At 31.3% G+C, this 18,066-nt stretch overlaps 1 protein-coding gene across 1 annotated transcript; it reads left to right on the top strand.

The window, feature by feature from the left end:
* The first annotated feature begins 6,716 nt into the window (after positions 1 to 6,716).
* On the top strand, positions 6,717 to 9,964 carry LOC132736816 (uncharacterized). The gene is made up of 4 exons (XM_060724030.1): positions 6,717 to 6,853; positions 8,493 to 8,654; positions 9,067 to 9,250; positions 9,739 to 9,964. Exons 1-4 carry the CDS (start codon positions 6,717 to 6,719, stop codon positions 9,892 to 9,894), a joined length of 639 nt encoding a protein of 212 aa, XP_060580013.1. The 3' UTR covers positions 9,895 to 9,964.
* The last annotated feature ends 8,102 nt before the right edge of the window (positions 9,965 to 18,066 follow it).

Below are 18,066 nucleotides of genomic sequence, written 5' to 3'. Positions count from 1 at the left end.
CTCAGTTACTAAAAGCAATGCAAACACAATATTTTCATGAAAATGAAAGTACCAAGAAAGTTTGTTTTTTAGTTTTAAAGTAAAATCTTAGTCAATATGTTTATTTGAGAAAATATTATGCAAATTTATTTTCAAAAGGATGCCTGAAATGTAAATTCCGTTGCGTAAAACTTCTAGACGGCCATTTTTCTTTCAATTGCAAAAAATCTGCAATAAATTTAAGTTTTTTGGATGTCTTTTTTTAAATAGAATCCTTGATGGTCAATAATAACTTCATTTAGCACCAAGCTGCCATACTCACGTGCACTTTGTTGTTTATGTACATGTCACGGATGAACGCACACAACAAAAATAACCGTTATTTCTGAATATAGCATTGTAAAAATAAACCATTAAAACGATGAATTCCAAAATTTTGTTAAAAAATGTCAAGTAATAAAAAAGTTATTCACATTTAAAAACTGCACAGTTATAAGTTTTGTTAAGTGTACACTTATTAAATTTTATTTTTTTATTTCACTTAAGTTCATATTCATAACAAACACAAATTTAATGCACATGCCAGATAAATGTGATTGTTCATGAAAAAAAAATGTTGCAAAAATGATGATGTCATTGAAAATTATTCAAAAAATACACCATCATAGCCTGGTAATATTGATGCATTGATGTGACATAGCTTTGTACATAAATTTGGGGAAGAATTTGCTCAATCTTGAAAATTTTTGCATGTTACAGCACACCGCATCTGAAAGTAAAGGAAGTGTGTTGTCACTAATATTGTGTTCATTAACGTTTTTATGACCACTGATCCATGCCTAAATGTTGCTAGACAGTTGTGAATAGTCGGGGTTGGCATACTTGGTATTTGAATAATAATCACTGGCATCATTTTGCAACATTCAACTCTTCATGCAGAATCATGTCGGTCAAAAGATACACTTAGCTTATGTTTTGTAAAATGTTATATATATATATATACCGACAATAAATAAATTTTGATTTGATGATTTGATTTGATCACATATATTTGGGCATGCAAGTTGTTTGTTATAAAATCAAAGAACTGGAATATCAAATCATGTCTCTCAACTTTATTGAAAATCTCCAGATGCCTTCATGATGGGGTCACTATTGAGTCTGAGACCATTTATAAGATTTGATAAGTGTATATGGTTGAATTATCGAGGTATTGTATAATGAATCGGATGTTTTTTGGTAATTAGTGATAAAACTTCAAGTTCTCGTAATGAAGAAATCGCCTTTTGTGTAATTTATATCCAAATCAAGTTATATCCGAATAGCATTTTCTTTTAGTCAACAGTAAATAGAACTTTTACTGTTTGACAGTGAGCATAATTCGTCGTTAAACCATATATGAAAAGGAATAAGAGGAAGCAATTTATACAGTGAGTAAAATGATTAATGCTGGGTTTACTTTCGAGAAACCTAAATCTTACTGCGAAAACCTTATCAGCTGATGACAAGACTTTACTCCGGTGTACGTTTTGTTTTTGTTGTGAACCAGACGGCATTTATATATGCTATTGCCTTACATCGTGCAAAAAAAAGTTCGTGCATCAAGCACAATAGATAAGTTTTAATTTGTTTCAGTAAATGCTTTTATCACATTCCTGTCCAGCTATTCCATGTCCGTCAACTATATTTGAAGCCTATTGTAAATAAAATTTTTTAATTGACACATATATTTAGACAGGTGAGAACAAATTATATTATAAATGTTTGATTTCCATTTAAATTTATTATCATAGTCCTGGACGGAATATCTAATTAGCATCTATACACACATCTATTCCACAGGCACGAGTATCGAACCTGGAAAGAAAAAATATGACCCGATTGATATTGATCTTAAATGTGTTAAAAAAAAGTAAAATATGACCCCCTTCATGAAAACAAACTTATCTCTCTTTTGTACGACGAAAATGTCGGAATTTCAGATGTTTTGTATAACTTTTCTATTATTCACACTAGTAGCGAAGGAAGAAATATGTATATAATGATTGTTTTGTGATATCCAAGTTTTTCTTTCAAGATGAAAAAAATATGCAAGCTTAATTATAATATAATTGCATCAAATATAAGATAAGAAAAACAAAACCACTGAACGTGGACGGTATAATATAGTTTAATTTTACAAATTAGAGAGTCAGCAGCATTTTCAATTTTAATTGGTGTTCTTATAAGTGATTTTTAAAAAAATATTTTTAGCTGCACGTGATATTGCAACAAATAAATAATATACATGTACAAGGACGATAGAAAAACAAATTACGTGTAATTCAATTGTTTTGTTTTTCCTGTCGATTATTTATGACATTTTACGTTTTCCACACGGCACACACAACTTGAATGTGACAATAAAATAGAAAAAAAGAAAGAAAGGAAAATAGTCCCAAAAGAAAGCTCAAGACGACAAAATAGGAATCATGTACATTTTTATCACTTTTATTTATAAATGATATGATTTAACATGTATTGGTCGTTAGATGTTATAAAGCACGCAATGTCAATGATCTGTTTTAAGCTGTTATATTATACATACATACATGTAGACATTTATCCGACCTAAATATATATCTTATTGTTATCAAGGTTGCCTGCATTTTATGATAAATATGTTACACTATTATTAAATGTCACTGAAAATAACAGGACTTATGTTTACAACATGTTTGGTTGACAGCGTGCGTAAATTCACGTTGAATCTCTCCCATTTGCCAAACAGCATTTTATTTTCAAAGCAAGAACGTGTGAAACATTTTTTCCATTGAGTGTAAATTTATATTAAAAATTATATTGAAATCAATCACTCACTTTCATAAATTAAATAATCTATTTTTTTAAATAATTATAATATGAGCCGCGTCATGACAAAACCAACATAATGGGTTTGCGACCAGCATGGATCAAGACCAGCCTGCGCATCCGCGCAGTCTGATCAGGATCCATGCTGTTCGCTATCAGTTTCTCTACTTGTTTGTAAGCGAACAGCATGGACCTGATCAAACTGCGCGGATGCGCAGGCTGGTCTTGATCCATGCTGGTCGCAAACCCATTATGTTGGTTTTGTCATGACGCGGCTCATATTATATCGTTTCACAATAACTTGTGTGCGAAATTTCAGATAATTCGTTCAGTCCTTTTTCACAGAATATTGTGAAAAATGACATAAAATTGAAATCGGGCAAAGTATCGTACGGAAACGTATAGCGACCACCCCTATATGTTAGTTAAAACAGAATTTTTGACAATTTATTTATTACATATTATATACCTAACCAATTTTTACAAACTTACTTGATCTGAAATATGTATCTAGTAATATCTACCGCCTCTGAATGTTAGTAAAACAGAATTTTAGACAATTTATTTAACACATGGTATCTATTTGACCAATATTTTAATTGTTATTTGATATTGAATATATATTTTTTACTCAATCTGCTGTTAATATTTCTGAATTAAAATTTATGTGAGTTTTTTTCTGTTCATTTATATGTATTAGTTATATATATTTGAGGTGTTTTTATTATAATATAACATATTTTACAGTTTATATTTGATAATGAGGACAGAACAATCCCACGCAATATATAAAGGAAGCAATTAAATCAAGTTATATGTTGTAAATCATATATAATACGCATTTTTTCGTAATCTATCGTACGTTTTTTATCTTGTAATGCAAGATAAACTGCTTTTAACTTTCTGACAAAATGAAAAAATAATACACTTACATCATTTTAAATATGTATTTCTTTCCTCAAATTATATTTACATATAACAAACATACTATAAAACTATAAAAAATGTCATTTGATATATATCATATAGGGGTGGTCGCTATACGTTTCCGTAGTATCGCACTAAAATACAATTTCATTTTAGTTATGAGTATATTTCTTTTATAGCTATTGTATATTTTTTCATTTTGGAGTCCCCGTTGATCTATGTAAGGATTCCAAATATCTTTTTAGGCATTTGGACCTCAGTGGAGCTCTTTTGATATATCTTGTATTATAGGGTTGTTCAGTAAGTTAAACTAACAAACTAACACCTGTTCATATTTTATTATTATCTTCCTATTCCTAGAAAAATCTTAAAACTGTTTTAATGATATAATACTCAGTTATTACAGCAGTAAAAATATGAAAACAGCATTTGTTGTAATAACTTCTTTACGATTTATACACCATAAAACGAAACCAAAGAGAGGCGGGCCTGACCAGTTTTTATACGCAGCATTCATTTTTTTCTTAATGGTAAAAGGAGCTTCACTGAGGTCCCATAAAATTTGAATCGTTTGACCAGCCTCACTGGGGCACTCCAGATAGATAAGATCGATTTTTGTGCGATTTTAGCCCGTTGTAAAAGCGTTGTGAAACGTTTTTATTCTTTTTATTCTTTTGGTTATTGTGTACGATTGAAATGATTAAATATTTCGGAGCGAATGATCTGACATTTTGCACAACAGTTATTGGTCCAGACCTATATCAAACGTTACTCAAATCTCGAAAAAAATATGTTCAAATTTAACAAGTACGGATTTAGCCATAGGCTTTAGGATATCAAAGATGTTGATGAAACATCAATCATGATGTATCTACATGTATATATGTTACGTTACCCTTTTTGAGCTTTTTAAATCGTTGCGGGTATAATTTGTTTATTAGCGTCGAACTATTACAAACTTTTTAGTGAAGCTATCATCATGAAATATTTATAAATACCATATACATGTATTAATAGAGTGTTGGAATAAAAATCGCTGCAAGAGTTACATGTAAATAACGCGCATGAAGTCGAAATATAGTCAACCCCTTGACGAACCTACATTTTCATATTCTTCAGTTTTCTATACATATATAAGGTTAAAACACAGAATAAGATCGTTTCACGTATATTATATGAATAGGTAAGAGGATAGACATTATATGTGTGTAACATATTGTAACAAATGTAAATTCGAACAATGCAAATTGCAGTATAGCAAAACTTAAATTGGAGATGAAGCCTGATAAAATGTGATATATTTCTATATATCTTTTTCTTCTGAATTTCATTTCAGGAATGGCACACGGTATCAAAATGGTAAGAAATTTTAGTGATAACGATATCTTTCTGATGTTAAGCATGAAATCAAATTAATTGTTAAACAATTTACAACAAAGTACAGGATAAAGTAAATATACGGATTCCGTTTAGAAAAATACACATAAACATACAAGATTGTTATTATTTATTGATAATTGCTTTTATTGATTATAGTTTACTTAAAAAATGAAATACATTCCATTCTGTTGCAGAATAGTCAAAACATTTATGAAAATGATTTGTTAATTATCTCCCTTTAATTGCAGCAACCGTTAAAATCGACAATATCTGTATGACCTTATAATATAGATTTGAGCCGCGTCACGACAAAACCAACATAATGGGTTTGCGAACAGCATGGATCCAGACCAGCCTGCGCATCCGCGCAGTCTGATCAGGATCCATGCTGTTCGCTATCAGTTTCTCTACTTGATATATATAGACTTTGTAAGCGAACAGCATGGATCCTGATCAGACTGCGCGCACTTTGTTGGTTTTGTCGTGACGCGGCTCATTTCATTTCAACAACATGACTGTTTATCATATAAGAGTAAACCATTTTGAGGCGCATTAACTTATAATATAGTAACTCCATTACTATGCATGGGGAGAATTTATGAATGCTTTCAGGACATCAGTTACATCATTACAATTTTGGATAGCTGAACTATGAACATTTCAATATAGTTAGATCATTCAAAGATAAAACATAAAACAATGCTTATTTCTTTGGTTACATCTGATAAATTTTATCATTAACACAGCAACATTTGTTAATTTCATAATTCAACATTATATATCCAATTGTAGCCACAAAAACATAATTATATACATAGCATTATCAATGAAAATAGTTTGTTGGTTAGCTTATGTGGCCTATATAAGTCAGTGGACACACTTACCCTCGCCGTATTGTATCGGTAAATTAACGTCAGTCAAGGAAGCAAACGTTATGCACACTGATCTTAGAATGTATGGTTTTGATCCTCCCCCAACCCCACCCCTCAAAAAAATAATAAAGCTAGTTAATTTGTAAGACATAATCAGCGGTTTTACCAAATCATTGATTTTCTTTTTTAAAACAGTTCAAGACTATTGTAATCGTACTTGTGAATCTAGTTGTGTGTCGTTGTCAGTCGGAAGCAGAAACCGCCGCAGACGAAAAGGGTGCGATTGTATATGTGGATCCTAGCAACACCACTCCGTGTGGTCCAAAACCATTACCTAATCCATCTAATCCTTTCATAAACTGGGACAATGCTACACTATCCGCTGAATGGTAATTACATAATGCTGTGTTTTGCATTTATAAAACAAGATATGCTAATTTAAAAAGTAAAAATGTTGCAAAAATTTGTTTTACTATACATTGTTTTATAATCATAACTAGTATAAGCAATGGCAGTATGTGTTTGCCTATGGTCCATCAATGTAAGATAGCTATATGGATACGTAAAATCTACAACGAGTTATCTTTTACTAACATTTGTACACTTGAAATCCATTAAACATTAATCAAATTCATCTTTAAAATAAAAATTATATTTACAAAGCTCAAGAACATTGCTGTTTTATACTGTTAAGTTTATTTACAACCCATGCTTGTTGTTAGGTGGCCACATGTTACGTTAGCAAGTGACGATTCTGCTTGGTTTACCCAGTTCCCACGTAGTGAAGGCTGTGAACCACCATGGAGCCCTGCCAACGAACATGATGAACATGACATCACCAAATCGTGAGTTTTACTTCTGATAAATTGTTTGATTTACAAATGTATAATTCATTAAATTATACAGTAATTTGTAAATTTCAACCCTTAAATAATAACAAAACAAAAAGATATATATATAAAACATGTCAGGAATTTTATAAATAAAGTAGTTAATAGAAACTCTACGGCAACATGATAAAATACCACAGGGTTACCACCAACTTTGGTCTTTATGCCTGACAATGCTCCTTTGATATAGAAATTTCGTTCAATGTAAGGCTACGAGAGGCAGCCGGAAATAAAAATGACAGCATGAAGAAAACTTAGTTAAGAGATTATTTTAAAGAGCAGTGGAGATGAATAATGAAAACAACAAGGTTTTAAACTCGGTTTAATCTAATCATTTCACATGTTGAACCGGTAATTGCAAACAACCCTGATACTTTGCCCGTGAGCTGTTATTAGTTTTCAGAGCTTTGCAATTTAATTAATTTCTATATCCGAATAATAAAATCATTATATCAAGAACCTTTTAATAGCTGCCGTACTTTTACTGTTGAAATGCTTGCTGTATGACTTTCACATCTTGCTATGTAATATTTTATTTACTTATGCATACATGTAATTGTATATATCAAATGAAAGCTTGTAGATAACTCTTTTGAGAGTTAATGTGCAATATAAGATTCTTCTTCTTCTTTATATAAGCGGTGACATTATTTTTATTTAAATGCACCTTTTGTACATATGTTATAATGAATGAAAATACCTATGTATCTCCAATACAAACCGGTAAACTAGCAACAAGTATAATATAGATTCTGACTGACAAATGCAGACATGTTTTTCTCGAAACAAAGGAGTACAGGATGGTTAAAATCTTGACTTCAAATTATTTATCATTTGTAACATATTTAAACAAATTACTTCTAACAGCAATGTGTTGTAATCCATGAAGTTATTTGCAAATAGAAGACAGCAGTGACAACTGTTATATTGCGAACATCTCTGTAATGAAAGGACAAAACATTTCTCCTGCTAATGAAATGTTAATTTCAGAAAAAAATTTGAAAAACAACTTTAATTCTGGTGTTTGATATTGTACTCAAGTTTACTTATAAAACTAAGATACAATGACGAGAGAATATAGTATGAAAAGTTTATTTTATTATAGAAAAAACTACGATATAATGACAAGAGAACATATGAGCCGCGTCACGACAAAACCAACATAATGGGCTTGCGACCAACATGGATCCAGACCAGCCTGTGCATCCGCGCAGTCTGATCAGGATCCATGCTGTTCGCTTACCAACTCTATTACAAGTAGAGCAACTGATAGCGAACAACATGGATCCTGATCAGACTGCGCGGGTGCGCAGGCTGGTCTGGATCCATGTTGGTTGCAAACCCATTATGCTGGTTTTGTCGTGACGCGGCTCATATTATGAAGTGTTCACTATATCATATAAAACTATGAGATAACGACTAGAGAATAAAGAATGGAGTGTTAATTATATATCGTATAAAACAACAAAATCTATATGAGCCTGAAATAGATGTTTGCTTTTATTATATGATTATTTTTATCAATTCAAACACAGTCACACAAAAATCACAGCAGTTCAAGGAAAAGATCTATGAACCATTGTTAACATTTCAGGCTAGACAAGAAAATTTTCTTTTTCTGGCAATCATCATGTCCGTATGAGGCGTCGTGGCTTGGCAGCTTTACGTGGGAAATACCAGGTTCAACCCGTTTAAGGGAGACCTGTTTTTTACTCTGGCCATGTTGTCAACAAGTCCGGATTGTCAAATGTACCACGTAAGTTTATTTTTAGGATAAGTAAAATGATATTTACATTTATTTCGACCAGCTTTGCCCATGTTGTCATCGGTTTATACTGCCCTATAAACAGGTTAAATTCTATAATTTCACGTCTGAAAATTTTCAGATTTTTTTATTATACAATTATTGACATTAAACAATTGTATTGGATGCATGCATGTAGGTTCAATAGAAAATTTATTGAACCAGCTGAATGAATTATATTATATATCATGAAAGCCCCTGGCAATAATATTCTATTTATCACATATCTAAAATAAGAACGGTTTAAAGCATCTACATCATTTTTATACTGCGTTTTGACGTTATGCTTGTATTACGCAAACGACGTCACGTTGCGTTGTTTTAACACTACTTTTATACTACAATACAATATTTCTTTACAAAGAACGAATTGTATGACACGGACACACTGTAGTGATAATCTGAAGATAGCTAACTCTGTTTGTTGCGAGACTAATTTTCGTCAACATAAGGACATTTACGTCTTCTGTCCATCCACATACTGGCAGGAAAATGGAAAGTGGGAACGAGTGGATTGTAAGAGGTTTCCAAAACGTTGTCTCAAACTGGTAAGTATCTTGTAATTTATGAAGCTGCGATATATTCTGTTGTAATTACATATCCGGGGGTGGGGGGGATACAATTATAAGTTGTAGAGCAAATGTTTTTCTCTTGTCACGATTATACTTAGTGTCGAAGTATGACCAGCATATATACTTTTTTCTCAGTCACCTTCTTTTTTTACTTATTTTAAGAATAACAACTGAATTTGTCGACGACATAGATAAACGTTTTGGGTTCTTGTCTATTTTCAAATTAATAGTTTGTGAAACACCATTAAATATGTTTCATTTTACTTTTAGATAATTTTTAAGAAAAGTGCAACATTTTTAATTTCTCATATTATAATTTTGCATATACTTTTTCCATGGTTATAGTTATATTATTATAATAAATAGAATTGTTTGTATATGTGTTATTATATTTGTTCAAACACAAGTGAAGATTGTTATTTATTTAAACGTTGATCTATTTATCATGGCGTTGATTATTTCAGGTAACTATATCTGTACCACAATGTTGTGAATGTTGGTCATGTCGAGGTGCTCATCATATACATCAACTAACCGACGAAAAACCAGTTGAACATGTAAAACCAGCCCCAGCTGAAAAACCAGGTAGAGATGCAAAACCAATCAACACTCGTGGATAACTATATTTATTGCTATCAAAGCATTGTCATACATGCAAGCAATATAAAAATAATAAAAAATATAATTGTTGATTTAGAGTGAATTTATTATTTGTTTTGAATTTCTTCTTTTGGACGGACTGACATGTCATCAGATATTCAAATTAAGAATACAGTTAGTAGCTTTCTCAAATTTAAATGGTTTACTGGTGCAAAAATCGGGTTTGTACGTGCATTTTTGAAAAATTCCCTACGACTTTCCCTTGGGGCTATTTTTTTAAAGGAGAGAATCCAATCCTATCGTTTTCTAATCCACTATCGGTAGGGAACAGGGGTTTTTAAATTCCAAATCACTGGGCTCGGGAAGAAAAAATACAAAAACAGGAAAAAATAAAATAAGATTTGATTTTATCCTTTTAAAAATGGTTATGGTTTTAGGTTTTTTTTTACTTTTATTTTGAAGTAATTTTTGTAAATAATGAAATTATAAAGCAGTGTCGTTTTATTAGTTGCCTCATTAAAATCATTAAAAATGATTTTTCTTGGTGCAAACAAACACATTATCCTTAAACTGATACTTTAACTGATTGGAAACTTTGGTATCCCGCAAAAAACCCCTTGTTTTTTTTTTCAAATGGGTTTCCATACAACTTTTTTGAATCCGGTTTTTCTAAATTTTTTTAAATTTGTAACGTATTTTAAAAAAACTATCATAATATTGGAAAAATTATAAAAATGTGCCAGTTTTCTCGCTCGAGGAAGGCATGGGCCCTTTGTCCTTTCATTTTTTCGGGACCCGTGGACACGGGGTATAACCATCATTAATAAAATTTTAAACTTCATTAAGGTTGGATTAAAATAGAAAAAACGTGGTTTAAGGGTAACGGGTATGCATGTAGACAATTGTAAAGAATGGGTGTATGATTCATTAAAAAAAATTTGTTAAGCAATGAAGCCTACATCGTGAAGGGGTGAATTTGGATTGGAGTATAAAATAGATAATTACATAGAAAAATTTTTAATTCCCCCTTTAATTTTGTAACGAAGAATGAGGGAATATACACACATATATTAATTTCTTTACACAATAAATATAGCCACAAAAGGTCCCCAGAGATGTCAAAAAATTCTGCATAAAAGTGACACTGCAATTGATAGTTATGTTGATGCAGTCAAAAATATCTGTAAAAAAATGTATACCCGTTAATAATTATGATATCAAAATCTAATCGTTGTTTTAAATCTATAGAAACAATCCTATTAGAAAAACAAAACCCCCCCAAATCATGTGTAATTTTTGAAAAAAAGATAAAACTATCAAATTTAATCTATATTTCAGCTTTAAAAAAAGTAAGAATGCAACAATTATCAGTCTGATTTATTGCCAAATATACATACATAACAAATGTATGATATATATTATTATAGAGGAATGAATACATTCAGTCTTCTTTCCAAAGAAAAGCTAAAAAGATATCTCAGTTGGGAATAAACTTTCTATTGTGGTACTGTAGCAAATTAATAATCCCTGGATGAATTGGTTATTAATATGAATACTCCTTCTGTTTAATGTTTAAGTATACATGGTATTGATATCATAGTTACCTTCTTGCCGAAAAACATAAAGAACTCGAAATACTGATCAGTGATAACTTTGCTCGTTGAAATGAAATGAAAATATATTTTCTTCATAAATGAAGGTTAAGTAAGCTTCAACATTTAGATTAGATTAAAATATTGAAAAACAAAATCATCAAGGAAGGGCGGCGGTTAATAAACACTTGCCCCACGCGACCCAGTAACACAGGGCCACCGGCAGGGAACCCAGAAGGACACCAAACAGAAATAGGATCAGTCAGTACATGTATAATACTATGAATCATTTTGCAATACGAAACAAAAACGACTCATACATGCAGCTTAACATTATAATTACATAACGTATGACTATTTTATTTACGTTAGTGTTGTCTTCAACGTTTATACTTAAAGCTGGATGCCATCACTAGGCTATTAAGTGAGTGAGTGAGTGAATGCGTGAGTGAGTGAGTGAGTGAATGCGTTGGTGAGTGAGTGAGTGAGTGAGTGAGTGAGTGTGTGAGTGAGTGAGTCATATTCCCGCCTTATTTTAAAGAAAGCGTATCCATTATCTTCGAAAAGCATCTTAAAACAGTGAAATATATTACTCTTACTCTTCGCTCACACTTTCATGTGTTATACCCAGCATTATCTATCTAATATAAAAATTAATTCTGATGGAATTTATGATATAGTTCCAAATGGAAGTATGCGGCGTAAGTAATTTTGATTTTGCTAACAAATTTCTGGCAAAACTTCATTATACATATATCCCTCCATCGGCCGAGAAAAATAAGTCACGTGCCCATCCATGTCTCAAAATTACATTCCTAAGTCAATGTTTGGAAATGTCCATTGGACGTCTAGAAAACACACGAACAATGCTGTCGATTCGCAGGGAAAATGCACACAATTTCACTGGCCTTGGTGCCAGTGGATATCGTGTAACTAGTAATCCGAGTTATTAATTTCAGACTTGTTATACAGTATAAAAAGTTTGACATGATAAATTATAGCGATAAAACTAGAATAGATCTTTGCTTCGTCTGCTTGAATATGGAATGCAATGCAATAGAGAAGGCAACTTTCAGCTTCATTTTTGCCAAATGATGCATTACTTTCGACATTTTTAATACCTTGGTAAACAATCTGGAAAGACAGTGATCCCTCGCAAGCATTAATCACAAAATAAAACATGTTAATTGCAGACTCGGCACATGAGGGAATATGAATCAATTAAACATCTCTAAAGCCCCCAACCATTTTTAAAGTCAATTCTTTTAGACCGTCTAATATATTCAGTTTAAACTTACAATGCTTGCGCACTGTCAATATGAAAAATGTAGTTGTGACAATCAGAAAACTCTGACAATCATTACTGCTCTGTATTTTAAATCAATTTTGATTTAGGATATTTGCTCTTCCTCAAATGTCACTAATAATCACTTTAAACTATAAATTCGTGTGTCTCACACATCCTTATACTTTATTTCTCTGAAGGGCAAGGGCAACTCCCCCATGCTTGATCAGGACATCGGTAGCTGAGTCTTAGAATGCGATAGAAGCTTAACTTCCCTATTGAGATGGGTAGGTTGGTGTCCAGAACATGTCTAATATACTAGTATACAGATAGATATTACTTTATTTCCTTCAATGTACACTAAGAGCTGAACATATACTACTGCAAAAACAGCGCTCAGAATGCAGAATCAATTGTAGTAGCCTATGCCGTAGTCAGATGTGTCCTTCAATGATACGTTGTCGCTATGGGTATTATAAATATTACCTGATGATTTAAAACATGTGTAGGTATAAGTTGACATCGGTATCATATTTATTAGCTTTCTACTGAAATCAGTTTATGTTTATTTTACCGCAGATAAAGCAGACGACATTGAAAATCACAATGAAAACGTAAAACTTTGTAAGTAATTATGCTTATCATTGTGAATATTTGACTTGATGATAAATAATTACCTTAAAAACGTTTAATCTTAACGTTTCTTATTGGAATTTTGAATATTTGTAAAACAGCTAGATTTTGTTAGACAAATCTTAATTGTAATATAATGAGAAATGTTATAAATAGCATATTGTTTTAGATATTTGAGTTTTTAAAATTCAAGCTTTAAATGCACATACTATTTTCTATTTTCATTTTCTTACTGAGAATAGAATGGATTTGAAATAAGCCTGACTACACAGAAATGCATCATCTTGAAGAGGCATGACACCTTTGAAATATAAATTATTAGGCTGCTACCATGCAAAGTTTTTATCTTTAAAGGTCAATGTAGAAGGTACCAATTAACTTGACATTCTATGAACATGATGATAATCATCGATCTTATTAAGACGGCAATGGCTTTATCTTTGTTAATATTTGTCAAAAAATAAAAAGTCTTCTTGACTATGGACTTTGACTTGTAGTTACGGACTTATAGCAATGACCTTATCATAATGTCAGCAAAGGCTACATATTTTGTTTGATGATGGTCAGAAGTCAACACAGTCACTTGACCATTGGCCTAGACTGCCACTTTCTGATCTTACTTGGTTAGAGGTCAAAAGTAAACAAAAATATTGTATTTTGACTGCTTATAACTTAAATATATGATTTGATACTGCTGTAATATTTCTATCTATGTTGATTAATGGTTCAAAGTAAATGATTAATCATTTTAAAATATCAATCAAACATTAAAATAGCTAGGACATTCATAGAGAAGTCGTAAACTAAAAGAGCCGACTTGCATGTACATTAATTAAAGTGAAACTTATATAAATTTTCAGAGCGCACAATTGACTAATCAAAGCGATATTTAAAATCCAACTTTAAATTACCAGACTCAATGATTCAAGAAGGCAAGTTTACTTAGAGATATACACGCGGTATATACAGCTGTGGCACATCACTAAGAGCAATTGAAACTGAAACTGATCAGTGAAACGATCACGGATATCTTGGTTTCAGAGTAATATCTCAAACTGAGATGAGAGTAAATAAAACGTGTCATTAATCACTCAGTCATTGCATTTATAAACGTTTTGTGCAGCCAAAATATTCAGGAACTTAACAAACGTGCACTTTACATAATGTTTTTATATTGACAAACACTCCTTGGATTGCTTAACAAACTAAATTATTAAGGAATAAATCCTTATACATTTTGTTTTACATGGACAATTTGATAGAATGTGCATCAGCTGCAAAAGATTTATATATGTTGTCCAGTCTTGTTGTAAAATTATTATTTTGTAATCGGATTGTGTTGAGGTGCGCTTTAGTTACGTCCAAAATGTCTTTTAAAACTGAGTGTACAAATCATCATGAAATTTGTTATTTAATCAGTTCAGTAGTTAGGCTATTCCACCAGAGAACATCTGAGGTTATCTTAATATATTGATCAAGCACCTTATAATAATATTTATTAATGATACACTTTAATAATCCCCTACACAATGAGCTATCCACCCCTTTAAGTCTATAATTCAATAACTGTCAAAGAATATATACCATACTTTTCATATCATATCATTAAATCAAGACAGACTAAGATATCAAGCTAGCTTACGGAACGTGAGTGGTTCTACATAGGTGTCCGTTCGTGCCTGAACTAGTGCATGGAATGGCATCTGATGTCTTCCTCCACCAGTAAAACTGGAACGTCGCCATATGACTTATACTGTGTAAGTGTGACATAAAACCCAATCAAACAAATCAAGACTGTAAAGACGGAGAGACAAAAACAAATGTAAATATGTTGCTTCTGGGCTCCGAGTATTTCGGACTTGACAACAATTAAACATAACATGCATACGAATACAGACAGTGACACAAAGAAATACAATAATTTTCTGCAAGATAACCAGGAAATCTTATTACCATTCTATCAAAATCATATTGCCATGCTTATACAATGATTCTTTGAACATAAAAATGTATATTACATTTTACCTTGTTTCAGATAATTGTGGATCTCTATCAGGCAAAAAAACCCAACAATACTCTGAATACAGGTCCTTATCATATATTTGAGAAAAGCAAACCTTGAGGAGCTATATATTACAAGAACTACCAGTAGTACAGCCCTTTGTGTTCTGTTCGAAAAGATGAGTGCCAGAAAATGTGTATATAAATCTAACTGCACCTGCAGAGAAATTATAGTTACCGTAACATTTTCTATAAGTAATTTTAAATGATAATGAGACTTTTCTAGCTAAACAAATTATATTGGATAATCAGTGTTCCTTTTTATCATCGGAAATGAAAGTAACTACTTAGTACGCAGAAAACAAGACTTTTAATTGACATCTCGCAGAAATCCATTTTCTTTTAATTTTAACTTTTCATGATCATTGTGGTTAATGCTTAAATAGTAGACGGTGCAGGCACTGCCAATTATGGAATATCGATGTCCTATCAGCTTAGCGATAAACCGATCTAATTGACTGATGGCGTATTGACAATTGTCGCTCTCTTCAATATTGGTAATACCCCTGGACGAACCTATGCTTACGTGTAATTTGTCAATGCAGGTGTTTATAAACAGACGAAATTTATCTTCGTTGTGTTATTAAAGCAATTAACGGTAAAATAAACAATTTTGTTTACCTTTCTGAGGAATTTAATACTTTACTTATTTGATATATTATTAAAAAATTATGCGTAACAATTTCTTATTATAAAAGTATTATGTAAAGTTATCTCATACATATTGGATAATTATTTATTGTTTTATTTCCCTAATAACTTGTCAATTGTAAATATAAACGAAACAAAATAGATGTGTTTTATATTCCAGACAAAAGCAGCAAGCATTATGGTAAGTGCTTTTATTGAAAAACCTATTCAAATTATATTTGTTAAATAAATCAAACATTTGAAGTCTTAGTTTGAACCTCAAACAATGGACCATCGAGCTTCAGTTTTAAATTAATTCCTTACATTATTTTATATAATATAATGAAATCTAACACTTTTACCAGAAAACGTATTCACCGAAAGTTCAGCTAAATATTTAGAGTACAAACACAGAAACTATCACACACTATTACTATTATTAAAATATCCATCTGTATATGGTAAGAACATAAAATGTACTAAATATACTATATTCATGTTAACATTTTTAAATTTAGTTTTCGTCAAACGTTTTATTCAAACGACTGTCTGTCGTAAGCCTAGTGCGAATGATTAGGGCGAATAAACTAGCGAAATCCTCTTTAACATTAAAAAAAAACAGAATAAAAGAGAACAACATTTACAATAATGAAAATTAACTATCCAGCATTAAGCTTAACATGTATCTTTGATGTGTTTATGTTGTCTTTTTTATTACACCGTAATTTTGTAAATGAAATACTAAAATGTTAACAACGTCGTTTTAATAAAATCTTATGTTAAAAAGTTACAAATTGCTTAAATAGTTTACCTCAAAAGCTTTAATAAAGTCTTGTCTTTTTTTCTCATCATTTATTGATAGTAAACTCTGGGACTGAAACAGTATTTTGCAACCTTATAAAGCGGCGTTTATTTGCAATTTACTGCCAGTAACTCTTGTCATATCTATCTAAAATGAAACTAAAGCAAATCCTTCCTTTATCTTTTAAAATTCAACTTGACAACATATTAATATACTTAACAAACTAGCGAGTGACATTTTTTTCAGCTCGAGACAGATCAAAATGAAAATATCATTGCACGAATTATGTAGATTAGCTGGTGCATTATACTCGAATTAAACAACGCTCATCTTTCAATAGAAATATTTTGTGATCATAACTGTTCCCAAGTAAGGTTAGGGTAGTGTAGCAAAACAAGTATTTTTACATTGGTGTATATTATCCTACGAAATGAGTTTACCTGCATGAACAAGTATATAAAAGAAACACAAACATGTTAGGTATCTCAATTACCCTGATATTTAGCAAAATACTCTGCTGAAACTGGTCAAAACTGGCTGCAATTAAATGAATAACTTCAATATATAAGTATACCTTTTGCATACTCCAAATTTGAAACAAAAATGCTTAAGATAATTGTTTGGGTAATGCATAGATCCCTGATCTTTCCAATACTAATGATCAGATTAGTGGATACAATAAGATTTTCACCACAGCCTATTTGTTAACAAAAGAGCATATATCAATGTTTGTGGTTAAATGTATTATTATTCAAACGAACAGTCAGATTAGGGATCTATCAATTGTGCACGATTGAAATGATCATTCTGGAAAAAATGGGGTAAGTGAGTGTCTGAAATTTTGCACTAAAGTTAGTGGTCCAAACTACAACACACGGTATGCAAAAAGCTCATAAAAATTATTTTCCGTCCCGTTATGCCAAAAGCTCGATGGTGTCTCTTTAATGCCTTGTCTTAAAACGCCTGTTTATATCGTTAATATTACTTTTCTTATAAGTGACTAACAAATACAATGTTTTTAATGGAGCATTTTTTCATAAAGTAGTTACAAATACATTTTTTATTCTATAGAGCATTATCAATAATAAAGTTGTTTTTGGTAACAAAGGCTGAACAAAATTATGTGACCTCTTTTAGACCGTGGCAACACTACCCCTCGGAGTGGCTTTCATGTCCGTATTGTATTGGT

This window comes from Ruditapes philippinarum, unplaced genomic scaffold (genome assembly GCF_026571515.1).
Source record: "Ruditapes philippinarum isolate M1 unplaced genomic scaffold, ASM2657151v2 ctg1062_1_1_1_1, whole genome shotgun sequence".
Classification (NCBI taxonomy): domain Eukaryota; kingdom Metazoa; phylum Mollusca; class Bivalvia; order Venerida; family Veneridae; genus Ruditapes; species Ruditapes philippinarum.
The sequence above is the reverse complement of the archived record's forward strand: the minus strand, read 5'-3'. Positions and strand labels throughout refer to the sequence as shown.